This window comes from Apteryx mantelli, chromosome Z (genome assembly GCF_036417845.1).
Source record: "Apteryx mantelli isolate bAptMan1 chromosome Z, bAptMan1.hap1, whole genome shotgun sequence".
Lineage (NCBI taxonomy): Eukaryota > Metazoa > Chordata > Aves > Apterygiformes > Apterygidae > Apteryx > Apteryx mantelli.
The window spans coordinates 16,561,395-16,583,048 of record NC_090020.1 but is presented as its reverse complement, the minus strand read 5'-3'; the positions used below and the strand labels follow the sequence as shown (position 1 = coordinate 16,583,048).

The window sequence follows — 21,654 nt, the reverse complement described above, 5'->3', positions numbered from 1 at the left end:
TCGCTAAATGAGACTAAAGGTATGTTGGTTCTGTCAGAAACCTGGCAAATCATATTCTGCAGGTACCAGCACAATGGCAGCATTGAAATCCATAGCTGAACTTCCTGGGTGCTGAGCGATGTTTTACATGCTTACACAGAGTTTGGAAAGGAAGCAGATTATCCTCAAACACCATTGCTTTGTCAGTTAGAGTGTTGCAGCGTGTCCCTCTGCCACAGTTATCAAACTGTATCCCAGTGTTGAATGTGTGCAGCGATGGATGGTGCCGTGAGCTGTGCCGGGGGCAGTACTTAACTTTGCTGGCTCTGAAGGATTTCTGATGTCTCAGCTCTGAGCTCCTCTCCATTCTTTTGTTTTCTTTTTGGTGTGTCAGGATCCCAGATCAGTATGTAACTTACCCTGGTGTCTTGGTGAAAACCTGGTTTCGGTCCTGTGCTCTCGTCACCAGCAAGGTGCTAGCAGGAATTGCAGCCTTTCATGATCAGTGTCTAAGGTGGATTGACCGTCTTGCTGTGTTCTCAGGACTGACATTGCTGGTAGTTCCAGCTGTTTGTATAATGTCAGCTTCCTCTCTCTTTTCCTCATCTGAGCTTGGTCATTATAAAGTGTGGTACATCTGGAGGTTGTTTTATGTTGCTGTAGAACATTTAAGTGGAATGTTTTTATGTATTTCTCTGCAATCAGAAGAACTAGGACCTTTTTTGCTCTTTCTATCTCTCTCTCATGTGTAGGTATAAAACAAATGGGAGCTGAGATCCATGTATGATCACAAGACTCAGGAATCTGGAGCTTTTAGATGAGCATCAAAATGTTACAAGACATAAAGGAGAAAAAATCCCCCAAACCTCATGAACTGCCAATACATATAGGTTTAGCTTACACTCTTAAATCACTATTACACTGCAAGCAAAAAAAGTGTGTCAGATAGCACATTGAAAAGAAGTGAAAGAAAAAAAAATAAGGCCTTTTCTTAGAGGTATATAAAGCATGAACCATATGTATGGAAGGGCTAAATTAATCCCTGTTGTAATTCTTCCAAGTCCAGTGGAATTGTGCCAAGGATGAATGTAACACAAGGCAAACAATCCTGTCAAATAAAATTACAGAACTTTATTTAAGATCTCCAAGAACACTAAAATAATTGCTAATAGATCTCTGTATTTGTAATTTACATACCAAGATTGATGACTTTTGGCTAGAGCAGCTCCTGAAGCCTGCCTCCAGGGAAATATGTTGCTGAATGTGGTCAAATGAATGATTAAACTGTTTTAGGAGTGAGACAGTCTCTTAGTGTTGGAATAAAGAGTTTGGAGTCCACTGGTAAATCCTTAGGTCCCATAATTGATTTCTATTCTGGCTCCAGTAGCTGAACTAAAAATGATAAGTGCTGAGCTATATAATTACAAAATAATATAGCACTTTTTTGTAAGTTGTAAGGGTCTGGCTTATTTAGAAGCAGAAAATTAGATCATTATAGTTTGAATCATCAGAAAAAGGAAGCTAGTAAGTTGATTAACAACCTCCTGCACTGCCATTGCCTTCTGATCTTGCAGCATGGGTTTGCCTGACCACCCATACTTTTAATTATCTGTTTCCAAAAGTTATTAAATGATAAACTAATGTTTTTGATCCTTTATTCTGGAGGTTCTGGTATTCTGTGAGGCTGGTATTCATTCATTTTACTGTACTGTAAAGGATTTATATTTAAAAGCAGAACAGGATCATAAAAAGGACAAATCCAGATTGGCAATATGGTCATGTATTTGTTTTTATCATCTGTGTTCAAAGCATGATAATCAAATTTTAAAAACTGAAATTGTAAAACTAGTAGTTCTAACATGGGAGTATGTTTTATGAAGCTGTTCCTACAGGAAGTATTTATCGAGTTAATAATTCTTGTAGAAGAACTCTGAAATGAAGACTCAGCAAGTATTATAACATCTTTAGATGTCTGCTGTACCCAAGAAATGTATTTATCACCATTTCAAGATTCCACATGCATTTTCTTTAGTTGAAATTCCCTTCAGGCACAGAAGGCTCATGCCAGACTCTTTGCAACCCTGAAGACCAGCAGTGGACTTGTCATGCAGCGGGGTCTTCTTGCTGTCCTAAACATCAGGTATTTATCAAACAAAGCAACTATGTATGCAAAACACCAGGCTGCTGCTTTGCTTGACTTCTGGCCTTGTTTCCCTTGTTTGCCATGGATCTCTCCTGAGTGGAACTCCTTGCAGTACCCAGAGAAATCTACTGGCAGAATTATTCCAGTATATGCATACATTTTGGAGGAGAGCATTCATGTGCATTCACACTGAGCTCAGGCTGGTCTGGGAGAAGTTTGGGGATGTGTTTTAGATTGTACGCCTGCAATAAAAGATGCACAGGCCTACAAGTCCAGTGTAACATGTGGAATAAAGGTAGTTTCCATGCAGTCTGTGGAGGTTCCTCACCTCTGGCTAGAAGGGAGTTGAATCTTTTCCCTCAGAAATATCCACTATACCGAAAATCCAGCAGTTTTTAAGGATTAAATCTGTAAAACACTTTCAGGTCAGCTCCAGAACAGTTGGAAATATTCTCTGGGGTTCTGAACAAGAAGAACCATGTCGCAGAGAATTACTGACACTTCTTTTAAATAATATATTTGGTTTAAAATACCATAGAATATACATTGTTAAGCAAGATGGTGTGCCATAATAGAAGAGAAAGTGGCCATTTCAGTAAGCCATTGTGTTCTAGAGCATCATCGCTCCCTTCAAACTCAGAAACTTCCCCTCCTCCCCATTGTCCCACATGAAAGGCTGAAAGGCAAAAGATATGAAGCAGAAGTGAGAAGTAGAAGACAACCATTTCTGCAAGATCACTGTAAACTAACTGCTGTGCTGTCCCTTTTGCTAAAGGGTTTCTTAAACAAACTTTATTCTGGCCCAGAAGCCCAGTTCTGGAGACATGACACTACTGGAGAGAGTCCAGCAAAGGGCTACAAAGATGATTAGGGGACTGGAGCATCTCTCTTATGAGGAAAGGCTGAGAGAGCTTGGCTTGTTCAGCCTGGAGAAGAGAAGACTGAGAGGGGAGCTTATCAGTGTATACAAATATCTAAAGGGAAGGTGTCAAGAGGATGGGGCCAAACTCTTTTCAGTGGTGCTCAGTGACAGGACGCGAGGCAACGGGCACAAACCGAAACACATGCAGTTCCATCTGAACATGAGGAAATACTTTTTCACTGTGAGGGTGACAGAGCACTGGAACGGGTTGCCCAGAGAGGTTGTGGAGTCTCCTTCTCTGGAGATATTCAAAACCCGTCTGGACGCAATCCTGTACAACGTGCTCTAGGTGACCCTGCTTGAGCAGGGGGGGTTGGACTGAGATGATCTCCAGAGGTCCCTTCCAACCTCAACCATTCTGTGATTCTGTGATATATAAAGGAAGAAAATATTCTGATTCCAGATGTCCTGAAAACATAAGGAGACAGCAAAGGAAATCTGAGAAGCCTGTACTAGTACCTCTTTATCTTGGGGAAACAGAAGATCATTGAACATGATGTTTTTGATCTGAGATCTGTTTTCTTTGTGTGGTCTTTGCAACTGTCCTGTTTGAGTGTGGAGCTTTTTCATCTTACAATTCATGGGTCTCTAAGGAAGAAAAGAGAGGAGGGATCAGGTTGGGCTCTGCAGAGGAGATGCAATGCAGCAGCCAAGGGAGACGCTAACGCTGGAGGGGCTTAGACAGGCACTTCTGCACTTTTGATGAGTCTGTCTGTGCTGAGACAGAAAGGGAATACAGGATCTGTCCTTTGAGGTCAGGATGCTTTCTGGGAGTGTCTTTGCGTTTTGGATGAGGCCAATAGTAAGTATAGCAACTGAAGAAATATCTCATGTATGTATGTGAGGTTTAAGCTTTTAATAGCAGCAGTAAACCTTGGGGAAAACTATTTTCACTTGTCTCCATGACGGGAGCATGCCATTTTCGCATAAGCTGTTCTGCAAAGCTAGCACACATGACCTTTCAGTTCTTCCATTTTCCTCATAGATTAATTATTTCCCTCTTAATGAGCTTGTTCTATCTTGCCATCTACTTTTTGTGCTTGCAGTGCAGCTAGAATCAGCTTTAACATGAAACAGACCAGTAAAAATTTCTGAGTGTATTTTCTGTCAATTTAAGCAAGAAAATGATTCTGAATGTAGAAATTCTTGTTTGAAATTTTCCAGTGCTTACAAAAGAAAACAGAAGCATGGTGACAGATATTTTGTCATGACTGGCACAGCACAGAGCAGTGCTTGCTAAAGGATCCTGATCCTGGAAGCACTGAAATATGCTTAAATGTAGCTTTTTTTCAATAAAAGATGCTTAAGTGAAGCATGTATTTAGGCTAGTTGCTGAAAGTGTTGAACCAGACTATTAAATTGGAGCCTCAAGAGCAAAACTGAGAAGCCTTTTTTCCTTAATGATTCTTTCTTGTTGGAGCATTTCACAAACTGTTCACACAAAAGCTTCTACTGCTGCTGGTTATTCTGCCTAGCTTGAAAGGGCCAGTGGCCTCTGTGGGAAATATGGGCAGAGCTGTATTTTCCTCTCCCAAATGAAACAGTCAGCACTTGTCTGGAGCCAAGTGAGGGTGCCCTGCAAAGAGGCCAGCTGCCGCTAATCACACAAACATTGTGTAGATGCAGCAGTTCCCAGGCCCAGGCTCCCACCGAATCCTGCCCCTGGTAGGAGTCAGGAATGGGGAACTGCTGCTTCCCACATGCATGTCCTGTAAAAAATGGTGCTGCTGATGCTGCAGACCTTGTTGAGTTTGTCTTTGGCATTCATGCTCACCCTCATGCTCATACCAAAGTAGCTACAGCTCCTTGCTACTGTGGGAAAAAAATGTGCATTTCAAGAGTGTGCAAGCTCTATATTCAGGTCTGCCAAGGACCAAGGAACCTACCAGAGAAATAAAATTCAGACATTTCAAAAGATTAAAGCCGATCGCAAAATTGAGCAGTGAGTTACAAACCTCACAAAGGAGCAGTCCAGGCTAAAAACCCAACATATTTCTGTTTTTTTTTGTGTGTGGACTGACAGGGCTTAGGCAACTGTATAGACACTTGGCATTATATATAGGTATTACACCATGAAGTTATGAACTGTATAGGCTGAGCCAAAACCCTTACCCTCCCCCCACCCCCTTCCATTGATGGCTGGTTCCTTTTTTTAAACCACAAAGTGGCCTCTTCAAGTCTGTGGCATCTTCCCAGGTGTGTTAATTACACAGCCTTCAGACAGCCACTTCCTTTTGTTGTTTTTAGGGATTGTTTCTCGGTGCATAGTGGTAGCAGAATGCATTTTTGGTGTGAAATGGTTGGTTGTTAATGCTCCCTTCCCACAGCGGAATTTGGCATTTATTTAAAACAGTGGGTCCAAAGGAGTAATTTCAGGATGCAGACTAATGCCATGCAGTAAGTGCTCTGTTAGGAGAGGATAGTCTCCCCTGCAAGGCTGACACTTTTTTTGAAGTCAGGGATGCTGTTGCACAGCCAAATTCATTTCAGAGCTATGGAGCTGCTACAGATGCATGTGCTACAATTATACCAAATTTTCCTATTATTACATGGAATTTTCACAGCACAAGACATTAGCTTTGAAAATTTATCGTTAAACATTTGAAGTATTTTTTTAGTAAACATCTCCAAAACATCATGTCTGAGAGTCCCCTAAAAAAAAAAAGACAAATGACATTTTGTTGTTTTCTTTTTCATCTGTTTGTTGGCAGCTATACACAGGTGGTTCAAATGCAGTATATAAAATGACTGTGACACCTTCCATAAATTAATTGCAATTTTCCAGTGAGGCACTTCTACCATATCTCTTGGGCTACATACAGAAATTAGCATCTCACTACCCATTAGCTTTATTACTTTTTTTTTAGATGGTAATGAATTTTAAACTTGCTATTTGATGAGTGTATGTGTATCTAATTTTCTGCAAGGGGTCACAAGTTTACTTAAAAATACTTTTGTGCCATCTATCTTTGTTTAGAAGCGGGATTAATAATATTGGTCCCAGTTTTTCCATACAAGCTGCAGAGAGGACCATTTATGGTATCAATATGAGTATCATTAACACAGAGCTGTAGGTAATCAGACTGAATAATAGAGACTGTACATGCAAAGTGCTGTTCTAGGTCTGCACCCTTTATGTGGATTCGGTCTAGTTTACACTAGCGATATTTCCAGATCCTGGAATAGCATAGGGCTAATAAAGCACAAGACGTGGTTTAAGCCGCCATGCCCAATATCTAGCATCACATACATGTTTGGAAACTCAGCACTAACTCTTTCCATCTCTTTATTAGGAACAGTACTCTGTACCCATGTGGCAAATCTTATTCCTCTTGGAATTGTGGTAGGTAGTGTTGTCAGTGGCTTCGTGATGCTATAATTTGCTCATTTGATGTATAAACCGAGTTGGTCATCAGTATCCTAGGTCAAGGCACTGTTTAAATGGGTGAACGTATTCCAGGTGTTCTTTTGTCTGAAGATGCTTCCTTGAATCTGGGTGTAATGCCACTGATTTTCCTAACTTATTGGTGTGCACAGGTAGATGACTGCAGGATCACGGGCTTTGGATCAGAACAAAAGCACCTTCAGAGTATCTTGCAAAAGCAGTTTGGTTGAACATCTACTCAGTCCTTTTAATGATTTTAAGTTCTCAGCCCTCAGTACTTTCAATGATTTTATGTGGACATTTTTAGTAAGTAAATTAGTGCAATTTTTCCCTGCAAAATATGCTATGAACCTATTGAAATGTATTTGCTTTATATTGCAGTAACAGGGTTGTATTCATGTCCATGGAAAAACGTATGGCGAATGATAAAGCACAGACATAATGACTGCTGAGGACTGAGCTTAAACCCCTGGGTGACACCCCCCACCAAAGCAGAGCCAATCTATCTTCTGGGAGCAGAAAAGCAGGATTTCCAGAGGGCCACTTTCCTTCAAGCAGTCTTTGCAAGACATTAAAGAGCAAAGGCTGAGGTTCCAGTCTGCTCAAAAATATTTGAGTTTCAGGCTGAGAACCCAACTGCTCTTGCAGAAACCCTCTCACAACCTATGTAAATTGCACTTGAGGTGACTTGAGGCAGTGACTACAGATCATGGCCCCTTCTGCCTCCTACCTCTGTACTGGTTACGCAACAGTGATTTTGGGGGTAATGGGCAGTTACTGTTTGCTTGTCCCTAAAATTGGCTCTGTTGATAGGTACTGCCTTTGGTAGTGAGTGCCCTGGACTGTAGTCTAAAGGCTTTATCTTATGTGCTTAATTATATATAGGCCATTAAGTGCATTGGCTACATTTTTCATCTGACATATACCTATGACTCCCATTAACATTAATTACAGTAAGTGCACACACTGAGAGAAATACTGTATGTGAACCTGTTTATTAAACTCAGTATGTTTAGACTGGCAGTGACATTGTGTTCTGTTGTTGCTTTTCATTAACTAGGTATACATGATGAAAACATCGCTTGAAACCATAGAACCATGGAGTAACACTTAATCACTGGGTTGCTAATTTGCACTTGGAAAAAAAAAAAGAAGAAAGCTGGCCTTCTGTTTTGTTCAGAGAAGGAAAAATTCAGTTCTGAGCTGTTCTGAACCAGGTCACATAACTCCAATGCAAAATCTGAACGGGCTGTATGGCTGAGCATTTCACGCGGGACATAACTGTACCCAAAGATCCAGCCTGGGGCAGATATGGAAGGACTTGCAGCTCTGTGATCTCTGAATAGGTTGCTTCATTTTGGTATTTTCTTGCACCCCTCCCCTACCTACATTTATTTGCCTAATTGCTATGTTAGTACTGTGGCTGGTGAGAATGGCTGTATGATTGAACTGCAGAAGCGTGGATATTTTTTCATGCAAATTAATTTCATTCTACCTACAACTTGGAGCACTCTTCCTCTGAATGTGGAAGGCTCCATCCTTCAGACATGTGGGTGTGCCAGGTTAGGGGATTTTTTTTCTATCATTCGTTCTTAAGAAATGTAAAAAAAGGTATGTTACTCATCCTGCTAATTGTTTGGGGCTGTCCTCTGTACTGACTACATCTCCAAGAAAACAAATTAAGAGACAGGAAAATTATTCTGCATTCTTCCTGTATGCTTTGCTTTTTGCTCATTGATTTCCATTTCTTTTTTCTCTCTACAGAAAGAGACAACTTTTTGTCTCTCTTTCCTCTCTCCTGATTTCAGATATCCCTCAGAAACCTTACAGTTTGACAAATAACCTGTCCCATTTAACATTCACTTGCAAAGCTGTTAAATGCATCTGATTATATATTGTGCTAGTACCTAACAAAATAGTCATAAATATATACATCTATAATAACATCTGTAAAACTCTTGCCTGTGTCACCTCTTGCAAGTATTATGTGATGTCATTTTTAGTATGCATTCATTCAGTAGCAGGGGAATTGATTGCTCATATACTATCCAGAAGAACATATTATTTTTATGGAAATAACAGTACAAACCAAGCAGGAAAAATTCGACAATATAATAGTAGGAGAGAGATAATAACAATATTTCAAGCAGTAGACAGGTGTGTGTTCTGTGTGTGTATGCATAGCTAGAAAAAGTTTGGAAGTCCTCAATCTCTTTCAAGAGATTTTATTCAAATAGAGCTGCAAAACTCAGTTAAATATCTGTTCTATTAGATTATAATAAAGTAAGTTTAAGCATGTATTCAAGGACAAAAACCACAAGTTTTTCCATGAACAGCAGACGAATGAAGTCTGATTTATGACAAATATATGCTCCTTATCTCTTAATCTCCTCTCAGTGCAGAATTTCCAGCTGTTCCTATGTCTTCTGGGACTCCTCGCACTGGCAAATGTCTGGATGTGTGGTGGCTAGTCTGGAGCAAAGCGTGCGTGCTTTGGCCAGCGAGGGTGTGGAAACAGCTGCCAAGCAGAGGAACTAATGCCTGAGGTCCATGGTCTTTCCTTCAGCTGGGATGTGTTCACATCTCTGTTCTCTGCCCAGTTGTTCATTCTCCATCAAGCTGGTAGGAACTTTATGTCTTTGAACTTCTACCCCTTCCAAATACGACAAGAGTTGTATTTGCAAAGGTTTAAGTGAAATGCAAATGCATTATTTTTTTGGAGTGTGCAGAGAGGCACAGACTGTCAGCACAGACTTAAGACAGAAAAGCAGGCTGAAAAATGCACCTTAGAAACTGTTTTGCTTTTAAGTGTAACATTTGACTCTTTCTTGAAAATCTTGTAAAAAGCTGTTCCTTCAATTTTGCCCTCTGACCAAGTGAAGATGAAAGAAATATGTGCGTTAAAAATGTGCATTGAAACTAGTTAGGCAGTGTTATAAATGGTGAGCTCTTTATAGAGTTCATGTCCTGCATAGCTTGCTTCGCTCATACTGGAGAATGTACAGTGCAGGCAGAACTGGCAGAAACTACAGAAACTATGGAAAGGCAAATTGGTCAAGTTGGGCAAAATCACGAACCAGAATTTCAGAAGTAAAGTTGCAAGCACTGTAGTAAGGCAGTTTGGGTTCTATTGCTTTTTGAAATCAAAGGTGGTGGTGGGAGAAAAGGTGTCGAAGTGCAGTTCTTCAGGAAGCATGTGCTGTGTCCTGTGTTATCAAGAGTCAACGGCAATAGCTGCCTACACATGTTACCCATTACACCTGCAGCAGATAATTCAGATGGAACAGAAAGGGGTACCTTTTGATTCATTACCAATGGCAGTATAAGAAAATAAAGGGAGAAGTGTCTGCAGTCTCTAATAAGCAATATATCAACCAAGTACTGTCAGCCTTTGTAGAAAGCTCCACAGCATGATTTATTACATTAATTACAGTCATAAGGGCCTCATGTTCCTAAGCCTGAAACTGCAGTCACATTCTAAACTTGATTTAAGAATACACTTTGGCCAAGACTAAAGTGCAGGCTATTATGATTAATGTAATAAAATATTTATTACATACTCCCCCACCCCCCTTTTTTTTTGTTTCTTTGCTTGGCGCCCCAGTTAGACTGCTTCATTCTAAAACAATGATATACAGTTAGATTTCAGATTATGAGGATCCTCATCTGTTTTTTATCTTTCTCTTTAGTGTTGTTCTTATTTTTACATCCCTTTGTTCTGATTTTCCCATCTCTCCTCTTTGTCTTTATTTCCCACCCATATTTCCCAACTCTACTTCTCAGTTGCTGTCCAGAGTGAATCACAAGCAGGCAGACTCTGTAGCCTCACTCATTCCTTTGAGACCTTTTTCATTGCTTTCTCCACTGTGCTAATTAGCATTAATAGCTAAGCTCCCAAGTGCAATGAATTTAAAACTACTGGAAGGCCATAGTCAAGAATATGATAAACTCCGGTGACACAGGGTGATATATAAAGAGAAGGCTAACCTGTAAGGGGATGTATATTTGGGTCCTGTTTCCCATTCACCTTCAACAGGGTTTGCAACTGCAGGCAGGTGCTAGGGAGTGATACGGCATATCACTCAACTGACTTGGCCCATAGCAATACAGTGGCTCAGGGGAAGTGTCTTCAGTAAATATGACTCTACTCGTTGCAAGCATATTACTATAATGATTGCACAAACGGACCTGAAGATAGGGTTCTTTTTACATGTTATTTCTGGTACAAAAACTAATCTTAGAAACAAACTACTTGCACCAAAGATTTCCCAATGTAAGCAGCAGTGTAATGCTGTTGTACAGGATCTGTAATGAATAGAAACACCTCAACTTAGAGGTTGCTGTAGCACAAAATTCCACTGGGCCAAATTTTCTAAAATGCCATAAAAATTGGTGCCCATGGTTTTGTGTTAGTAAACCTCCTCACTAGATTGCTAGCTGAGCAATTTGCATTTGCAAGATCTATTTATACATGTAAATCTGGCTTTCTGAGTATGAACATTTAAAGGTGAAAACCTTATGGAAAATGCAGTCCCTGTTTTTTCTTACAAGAAATGTTTTTTTTGCCATGAGAATTTGTATTTTTCCTTAGCTCATGATTAATTTTTAAATAATGAATTCAATTCAACAAAGGAGGAGTTTCTTTGAGGATCAGTTTTTTCTCTTCTCATTCTGAATTCCTGCTTCTTGTTTTTTCTCTTAGCAAATTTTGAGTCTAGTCGTCTTACACACATGCTTGGTACTCAGTCATGCCCCTCTTCTGCCATATAAACATGTAATGACTTAAATCCAGTTGATATCTACATTTTATAAGCATGCGCAGGGGCCCCAATCCCGAAAGCACTTACTATATGCTTTGTTGAACTCATGTAAGAGAAAAACAGGCATTCTGCTGAGATTCTGTGTGCAACACTTTTTCTGGACTGGTACCAAGAAAGCCAAGTCATCTTGGCAAATGAATGCTTCACTTCTGTAGCACATCATCCAGCTTCCAGGTCTCAGGGTAAATTAGACATATTCCTTTAATTCCTTCTGTCACAGATCATGCAGTAAATAACATGCTTTGATACAGGGAACATTTCACTGTGGTTCTAAAAAATCCTGGTTAACAAGGAAATAAGTTTTCCACAGTTAAATATTTAGCATAAGGAAAAATTTGTGACAAAAAGTGGCTTACCTTTAGCTTTAAATTGAAATTAGTACTTTGAATTTTCTCTGTGAAGTTAGCCATAAACTGCAGTTTTGTTTGAAAACTATTAAAAGATTGTACTACTGAATACAAACATACATGCTCAATATAAAGCATACTGCATATTATTCAGCTGGTGTATATTTATATTTGCTTCACACTGTTGGTAGCATTTTGCCACTTACCACTTTCAGCAGCACTCAAATTTCACCAGTCTGCCTGAAGTTTTTAACTTGTGCTCTGAAAGGGGAGGAATCATATGTTAGAAGTGAAGGTGTTGGAAGAAAGTGTGGTCAGTTATTTTGACAGGAAAGGGGTTTCACATTTTTGGAAAAGTTTTCTACTGTTTTTAGGTTTGTGGTCTAGAAGACTCCAGGCATGGTTTATATATCCTGCGCATCTACAAAGAATTGTTTTCCTGGATCTCGGTCAATTATTTAAGAGTCCAAAGAATTTTTTTTAAAAAGCAGGTAATAGCTAAAATGTAAATAACAGAGGGGTCAGATAGGACACATAAACCTGGAGCTGGATCCAGTCCAGGTGAATAAGTTGGACCTGGGCAGCTACAATGGCAGGCAGGCTCTAGTCCAGCTCTGAACCATGAGTACACGTTGCCTGGACATCAACTTAGTACCGGATTGTTTTATCTCTGCTGCTCTTGCAAAAGATCTTCTGCTTCTGCTGCTCTACCTACTGTGCCTTGGGGAGCAGCTGTAGTCTCCTGCCGTGAAAGTAGTGCATGGTGTTGGGCAGTCCTGGCAGAGCTGGAGTTTTATATTTGTTCTTGCTAAATGGAGGTTGGGAAATTAAGTAGATCTTGGTAAACATGAACTGCGTAGCCCCGCTGTTGGGATACAAAGGAAACACATCCCGTTTTATGTGGTCAGCAAGTCACACCAGTGCATTGTAGAGCAGCTTCAGATTCAAAAGAAAATAGGAAGCCAGATATAATCTCATATCCCAGAAATATCACTGTAAGTCTTCCGTGGCTGAAGTGAAATACAAGGTAAAACAAGCATGCTACACTTTCTTTTTTCCACTAGCCTTGCCAAAACATAAACCAGACATCTAGATGTTTTGAAGTGAAGATCACATTTAGAACAAATTAAAACATTTTAGATTTTGAAGGTTGGTTTCCAGAACCTTTGGTTTGAAATGGCTAAAAAAAAATTACATTAAAGTCAGGTGGGAAAGGCAGGGAGATAACTGAAATACCTGGAGCACTGCTGATTTACACTCTTCATTAATCATTGCTAATATCTTCTGTGTAAAAGATTGATCCAGTCAACAGGAGAACTTAAGTTCTTAATCCCTTGTAGAACCTGGCTCCAAATTTTATAGCATTTGAGAATGATGTAGTGGCCCCATTAAAATTCATGGGAATTTTACTTTTGATTCTGCCTACAGCCCAATTGCTGTTGTATCAAGAAAGCAGGGAAAATGAGAACAAACTGAAAACCAGCACTAGGGTCTGAGTGATCATCCATTTATCAGGACATTCTGTATCTTGAAAAAATGTATAGATGACTCAGGTTTATTTTAGTGACCCTTATTTCTCATTTCAGGTTATAAATATTGCCATACTCATTTGCTTGTTATCTGCATTCTTTTTTTTTTTGGAAATCCAAATGCTTCTTAATTTTTGAATCATAAATCTTTTCACTGATAATTTTGCTGGAGGGTATAAATTGAATAGAAGCATAATTTGTTTTGTCCAGAAAATGCAACAGCTTTTACAAAGAGACTACAGATTTTTCATGCTAATGTCAATGTGCGCGCAAGATGTTAAACTATATAGACTTTGATTTCAGTGTAGTGGAAAAGGGAATATTAATTGTTACACAGAATTTTGTAGCAGCGTCATATGAGTAGAGTAGAAATTCAAGAAAAAAATATAGGAACAGTTTCTTTTACTTTAGTAATCCTTTTACAAGTTAATCTTTTGATCCCACAGAGCTCAGAAGCTGTTAGATGTCAAACCTGATAAAAGTTTCCAGGCAATCACAGGACTTCTTCCCCTCTTTTGACAGTGACTCACCAAGCCTAAAGTTAAATAAGTTTCATATGCAATGGCACATGAACTGCAGTTTGTTTGGCCTTAAGAATTTGTAAAGAAATTATTATTGCTAGGTATAAAATAATTGCATTAAAACATATGTATTTTTCATTTAAGCCCTTCACTATTGTGGTGTGTGGGATTTGTCCCCCAAAATTCCATCCTTACCAGGTAGAAGAATATGCCAGAAATATTCTTGAAGTGCTTAGCTCTCCCCGAGTAAAGGCTCTGTTAATCTCAGAGTAGTTCTGTGAAGGCTCAGGCACACTTGTGCCAAGGAGACCTTTTACTCTTACCCTTACCCTTACAATGATGAGAAGGCAGAATGAATATCAAATGGTTATTTCTGTGACAGAGCAAAAAGCCAGCTGCCAGTCTTCTGAATTTTTGCATGCAGAAAGACCACTGATATTCTGGGCCTGGCTTTGCCTGTGTGCTGGTGATGAGCAAACGCTGTATGTTGCTCCTGGGAGTGTGCATTTACCAGACTGTCCCCCAGCCTTTCCCCAGCAGGTGACTTGGTGTGTGCAGCGCTCGTGCATGGCAGGGCAGCAGCTGCCCACCACGGTATGGTGCTGATTTGAGAACTTCATTTGCCAACAGTTACCTTCTTGCATTCAGAGGGGACCGAAGGGAGGGAATGCAGGAGCAGGCTGTCGGTTACATTAATCATGTTGATGCATATGGCCATGGCCCATAGGCTGGATACCACTGCTCTTCAATAATTGCAGAGTTTGGAGCCAACCTGCAAAGTGCTGGTGCTGGGACTACCAGCTCTTAGCTCCAGCTACGAGATATGTGACGTCTTGTGTATGGTTGATGTGTTTTTTCTCACTTGAATGCAAGCATTTTGGGGGCAGCAAGTCTGCCACAGAAATGTTTTTCTAACTGGACCAAAAATCAGGCAGATAAGGCTTTGGTGATATGATTAGCATCCACAAAACCTGTGTTACATCTAAAATTGTATTTCTTCTGAGATCTCACTGCCTACCTTAAGAGTTTGAGACTGCTTACAGCAAAAGCTCAGGTTCATGACTCCCACTAATGCTACAAATCCTCTCTGAACATTAACAGTCTGCATCTGTCTGAAATGAAAACCATAAGCAAGTACCTTTCCTTCTGCCACACACAATTACAGAGAAGTGTATGTCACCTTCATTGAAAACTGATTATTTTGAGTGTGTATTTTATATGCGAGTTGAAATGAAAACAACCTGGAGTTTTATAACTCAGTTGATAACTGTAAGTCTTGGCTGCATTAAGATCAGATTATGAAAAGATCAGAACACAGCTGTTGCTCTATGAGAAGGATCATTGGATGGTTGTGGACTAGCCTGGGACACTCTGGTCCCACTGAGTTGTCTCAAGTCACTTTTCTCCTTGGCTATGTTTAAACTGGGGAACTCGGGCACTCTTTCAAGCTCCTAATTAGGAGTTTGCCCCGATACCATAATAAGGTGGGACTTACCAGCTTTCTCTGACACAGTCTAGTTTTCTTGGAAATAAAACCCTGTGTGGGATCAGGTAGGGATTACAACTCCTCTGACCAGGTCCTTGGTTTCATGATGTGGAGAACAGGGCCTCAGGGGTTGCAAAACAAATCAGTTTAGTTAATCTGTTTCTGCTCCTGGTCTGTAAAACAGAGGTAACAACACTACCTACTCCAAAGGTTGTGTTATTACAAGAAAAAGGCATTGAGGATAGCCTGGCATGATTTTGGTTGGTAATTTCAGACTATTTTACTAACCAAGACAAATGAGGCCATAACATGAGAATATCTACCTGCTCCAGTGGTTAGCAACAAACTCCTGGAGAAGACTATAAGAAAAGTGCAAGCATATGTGACACTTCCCCTCTCTCTCATCCTCCAGCATATTGCAGCTCAGGGCCTTCCTGATTCAGAGATGTTGTACTGTATTTAGGTACCCCTAGTGATTTTTCTTCTGTACTTTTACTCTGTCAGTCTTTGAATCCCCCTGCACACTGAAGAGTTGATATTACTGTGAGCCCACAGAGCAAACAGATCTATGTTTGCGGTGGTCAGGGAACTGATGTAGATACCCAGCTGTCTTTTCTGTAGTTGCCAGAAAGACCATAGAAAAAAAAGTGAAAGGGCAAGCCCTGGTCAGAAGAGCTGTTGGCCTCTGCTCAACAGGATGCAGCAAGGTGAGACCAAGCAGACTTCTGAGAACTGTTATATTGGAAACATTCCTGTGTCAGGACAAGAACATTCACTTTCATTGCCCAGACCTAGGGATGAAGTCCTGTACCTCAACAGTTTTTCCAGCTGCTCAGATCCTTATCATAATATATATATTTTCAAAAATTGAGTGTGATGACATCTGAGGTCCTTTTTGGTCTTGAGTTCTTAATGCCTGAATTATCTTTTATTTAGCCTTTCTTTATCCCTCAGTCCAGGTAGATTTGTCAGGTACAAAATGACATTATACCAGTCTAATATCTTTCCGTGACAAGATAGCAAGGCCATGTGGGTAAAGCAGAAGCAATCAATGCCAAATGTCCAGACATTGGTAAGGTCTTTGATTCTGTTCCATGTTATTTCCTGCAGGCAAAGCAGAGAGGTATAGACTGGATAGGTCCATTATAAGAATTTTACAAGGCCCATTTGCAGACTGCATCCAAAGAATAATTTTTGAGGTCTCCTTGTCCTATCAAAGGCTGCATGGAAGGGATGCGATGTTGGACCTGTCTTGGGCAGTAGTTTCATTAATGATCCAAATGGTAGACTAGAGAAAAAGATTATGAAATTAGCTGAAGACACAAATTTTGGAGATACTAAAAGGTTGTCTGGGTACAGTTTATGTTCCCTTGGTATTTGGAGATGGGTAAGATGATTGCTTTCAGCACTATGAATTCTCCTTGGTTAAATGAAGAAGTAAGAAAATGAAAAATGAAAAATTATGTCTTCTCCCCAAGCCATCCTAGGCTATAAAGAGCTGTCTTAGCTAAGAAAGGCTGAGCTGCATGATCTGCTTTTGCTGCAGACGAACAGCATGTGCAGGTAATGACTGTGGCCCAGCTGATATGTGATAACTTAGTCATTGGTGGTCTCTTGACTCTGTCCATTGGGTCTCACTGTATCACTGCATTACTCCCATGCTATCAGATATCCATATTATTGGAGCACTTTCACAGAAAGAGTAATTTGCTGGAAGTTCAGGGTGGATTCTGAGTCCAAATTGATGTAACTGCTAATGTGGCTGGCAAAAAATCTGACCAGTTATCTTTAACATTTCTCACTTATATTGTGGAGTAACACACCAGAGCACCGGAGGAATACAGTGTTGCTGGGGTACTGGTTTATTCATTTAACTTTGGAGGGTCTTTAATTCACCATGGATTTTATAACTGTTAGCTGCAGATGGCAATTCCCTTTGCAGATTAAGAAAAGATGCCATAACATAAATGACTGACTGGGTGTCACTGCTGTGTTGTGACAGGCCATCTTCTAGGAAATAGTGATTGATGACATGTTTAAAACCAAGCCATTATATGTGCTGTTTATATAGAAGCAGTATTTAAAATGTGGGCTGTCAGTCAAAGTGCTGATTACTTACATAGTGCTATAATAAGTGGTGGTGGGTGCACTGAAAAAGGTACTGGAGTAAATGTTTGTTCTGAGCTTCAGACAGCTTTGACTTGTTATTTCCAGCCTTAATCTAGCCATAATAAAAGGATTTATCCTATGCATTGCCTAAAGCAGGAGACTTCAATGAAGGCTCCTAGGAGCTCTTTGATATTCACATCAATATTAAGGCTAGTTTTTGAAACAGACAAGTTACACTTCCTTTTTCCCCTTGAGTACCCTCAGCGAGACCCTCAGTGTGCTGTGGCAGCATATTTCACGGCTGCAGAAGCCCCTAGAGGCTTCAGCTGCCGACCTCCCGCTCTCTGTGCTTTGCAGAGGGGGCGAAGACACCCTCGGCAGGCTTTGCTGAGTGCTCTGGACACAGCAGGTGCCTTGCAGTGAAAACACAGGAACTGCTGCCGCGGATCCAAGCTCAGCCCTGTTTCTGGCCTGCTGGCACGATTTGGGGCAAGTCACTGTTGGTGCCTCTGTCTCTGCAGCTGTTGAATGGATGGGAGGTGATGAGAGCAACTCTCTTCAGGCCTGGAGGCAGCCACTGTGTAGAGGGGTGGAAGGGGAAGCTGCCCTTGTAGTGTGTGGTGTATGGCTCACACCACGCACTACAAGTGTGCCCAGAAATGCGTGCACCGCATGAAACGTCAAAAACAGACTAGGGGAGGAGATAAGGACAGCTTCCTTTCCCTGCTTCCTCCCCTGTCAGCAGACTGGCTTGGGTTTACTGTCAAGCCTTTACAAGGCTGAATACTTTCCCATCGGTGAGTTGCTCTGATGCTACTCTGATGCGTTAGATGAGCACATCGGAGACCCAGTAACTCGGTGCGCTTTGGCTGGAGGTCCGGGGAGAGTTTGCCAGGAGGGAAGCATCTCTTCCAGGATCATTGAATGGGAAGGCAGCCATCCCCATTTCTCTTCCTCTTGCTAGCATTTACCATGCAGATGTCTTGTAGCTTCCAGCCTTCCTGAGAATTTTACTTATCTTGCAAAACACATGGGAATATGGGTGGGGAGAGTGGGGAGGGCGGGGGGGAGAGGGGCAATGTCTGAGCACTGCTGCAAGGTGTGGGTGTGCTACAGGGCCTGACATGAGCTTGGCCTGACTAACGGAAGGAGTGGGAAGTTCAGCTGGTCTCATATAACTTTGTGGTGCGTATGTTGGATGGCAAACGCATGGCTAGTTTTATTGTGGCTGCACTGAAGTACAGATCCTGGGATTCCTCTGACTGTAAATAAGGGGCTTAAAGGTGGAAAAAGGACACCAACATGCATCAGTGTTGTAATGACATAGAACAAAAAAGAACTTGCTTTTTTCCCTCTTCTGCTTGTTAAGTGGAAAAGAGAAGGAGAAAGTTACATTAACAATTACAGAAAATAATCAAATCATCAAAATTTTCATTCTTTGTATTTGCTGTTCATTATTTTCTAAAACCATTAAGGTCTGTCACATTCATAAGGACAGTTCTGCCTGTGTGCTTGTGAATTGCATCCTTGTACAGATGGATAGTTTGTACATGCCAAGAAAATAGTCTTTAAGTACCCACATCGCTTACATGTAAAGACGTTTTCCTTTCTGTGCTCCTCATCTCAAGATCAGCCAGAAAATCTGTTGTCAATAAGGACCATCTTAGTGGTAATATCTGAACATTAATTAAGAGCTGTGGTTTGATATGTCACTGATAATAATGACCTTTGAATACAGCCTTATAAAGCAATATAAAGTTGTTTCCAAATTTTGATTTTTCTGCAAAATGAAAAGAAATGGTCACATTTGCACTTCCAATGTCAAGGCACTACCTGATCATGTAGAGAAACTGTATAATCGTGTTAAGTAGTGATGTTTTTTCTTTAATATCCTCTAAATTGAAGTAGATTATCTATCTTTTTTATTCTTGTACATGTATAAACTAAACATTGCACTGTAGTACTTCTACCTGCCAACCTTCTTTGTTAGGTTGTGCTGTATTATTTTGTACTGTATATTTCTGTCTATTTAGCACTTTAAAAATGTGTCTGATTAAAGATAATTCTTAATGTAATAAATATGATGCTTTATTTTTTGTAAACAAACAAAAAAATTGGAACCAGTACCACCTCTGGTTTCACAAATGAAGCAATTCAGAATGGGTTATTACTTGGATTGGGCCCTGCACACAACATTGGAATCCACAGAAAAGCTTCCTACTTTGCATTTGTTCTAATAAGCAGATTGCCTCTAATCACAGAGTTTTCCACAAATCTCCATGCACAAAAGTGTGCCCCAGTGTCATGATGAACTCATTTTGATTGTTTTTTTGCCATATTCTAGTAACATCATTTGTGAAACTGAAGTTGGCTTTTCAATCATGCGACAGGTATGTAGTGATGTTTTCCAGTGCTCTTTGTGAAATTGATTTTTATTTCTTTTTCCTTTTTAAGGAAATTTATTTGGGCAGAAGACGCGTTGCACAAACTCACTGCTTCTTTTGTTTTGTTCTGCTTTTTTTTCCTTCTCCTTCTTTCAGACCAGGATGAGAGAGCGGCAGAGCTCAGCAGGGAGCAGAATGAGAAGACCATTCGCAGCACGCAGACAGCTCTCCGCAACTTCCGGGAGTTCCTCATCTCCAAGTACCCCTCTGAGACCCGGGAGATCTACGTCATCCCCTGCAAAGAGCTCGATGCCTACCTTGCTTCCTTCTTTGTGGATGCCAGACAAAAGGATGGGTCTGAGTATGAGCCAAACAGCCTGGCCAACTATCAGTGTGGGCTGGAGCGGTATCTCAAAGAGCACAGGTATGGGTACAGTATTACCAGGGATAAGGAGTTCAAGAGGTCCCAGGAAGCTCTAAAACAAAAGCAGATAGAGCTGAGGTGTAAAGGAAAAGGAAACAAGCCGCACAAATCCATGAAGCTCACCTTTGCTGATGAGCTTATCCTGCGCAAAAGAGGTTTGTTGAGCCGGTACAATCCTGAAGGGTTGCTGAATCTTGTCTGGCTGAACAACACAAAGGCGTTTGGACACTGCACAGGTTTCCATGGGTCCACCCTCAAGTGGGGAGACATCCGCCTCCGGGTGACAGAGACTGGGTTGGAGTACCTGGAGTGGATGGGGCCGGACAACGGAGATGTGAACGCCAGGAGCAAGCGAGGAGGGACGGACTCCCGGGTGTACGCCACCCAGCACTCCCCGCAGACCTGCCCGGTGCAAGACTACAAGGAGTACGCCCAGAGGCGGCCCCCGGCCATGCGCTATGAGGACGCGCCTTTCTACCTGTCCATCAAACCTGTTGTCAACTTGGCTGCACTTCACTGGTACAATTGCCAAGCCCTGGGGAAAAACAAGCTTGCCAAGATGGTAAAGACAATGTGCGAGAAAGGCAACATCCCTGGCAGGAAGACCAACTTCAGCGTCTACCAGAGCTGTAGCACCCTGTCGGAAGCACAGAGCAACCAGCTGGTGCTGATCTGTAATAACTTGAGCCAGCAAGCTGCCCAGTCTATGGCAAGCCACTCCAATACTGGCAACTTCATAGTGTCAGCTTCCTATGACTCTTCCTCCGACACAGCTTAAAAGAGGGATATAAGCTGAACAGTTTATTCTTTTTCTTTTTGTTTCAAGCGTTGAATTTGTGCCCAATAATACACATCAACTGTGATTGTACACTATTCCCCCCCCACCCCTCTCCAGTGTTAATTCACTTTATAAAAATATATAAATATATAATATATTTTTCTTCTTACGAATAAGTCAATAGAAATAGTTTAGTAATACTAACATAGTATTTATAGTGTTAATACAAAAACGAAAGCTACTTATGGGTTATAATATAATTGCAGATTTTTAAAGGGCAAAAGTGGTTCTCAGGCAATGCAAGATAGACTGGAAATACCATTTTTAACATGAACACGTCAGTGAGTATAAATCCCTAGGGATGCTTACATAGGAATTCTATTTTAAAGTATTTTTTCCAACTTCTTATTTTAACCTCCTAGAGTGGAGGAGGCAAACTTATCACTGGCTGCTGCTTCTTATCTGCTGGCTTGTTCTTGATCAGCAACACCAGGAAATAAGAGATACATCAGTGTAACTTCGTGAAACCATTTAGAACAATTTCTGTCTGGTTTTTGTTTTGTTTCCTAAGGTTCATTTATGCCAGTTGGAAAAAAATAAATCCCCAAAGTCAGCTAAGAAGTATTTTAAACTTTTTTTTGTTGTTGATGATTTTCGGTGATCAAAATGTCACTGGCCTTTAGTCTGAAAAGTATTGTTTTCAACAATATGCAAAAGTTCAATGGCAAAATCAAAAACACTGTTATACACATAGTTTTAACTGTTTAAAGTAAACACTGGTCATTAGTATTTTGTCATTGTGTATACTTAATGTAAAATCTACTGAC

General features: G+C 40.7%; 1 protein-coding gene across 1 annotated transcript in view; it reads left to right on the top strand.

The window, feature by feature from the left end:
- Window positions 1-20,998, top strand: part of KIAA1958 (KIAA1958 ortholog) — a 61,606-nt gene extending 40,608 nt beyond the window's left edge. Inside the window, exon 3 of the mRNA XM_067315198.1 lies at window positions 19,782-20,998. Within this exon, the coding sequence (XP_067171299.1) occupies window positions 19,782-20,827 (1,046 nt within the window). The 3' untranslated portion in view covers window positions 20,828-20,998. The remainder of the gene's footprint in view (window positions 1-19,781) is intronic.
- The last annotated feature ends 656 nt before the right edge of the window (window positions 20,999-21,654 follow it).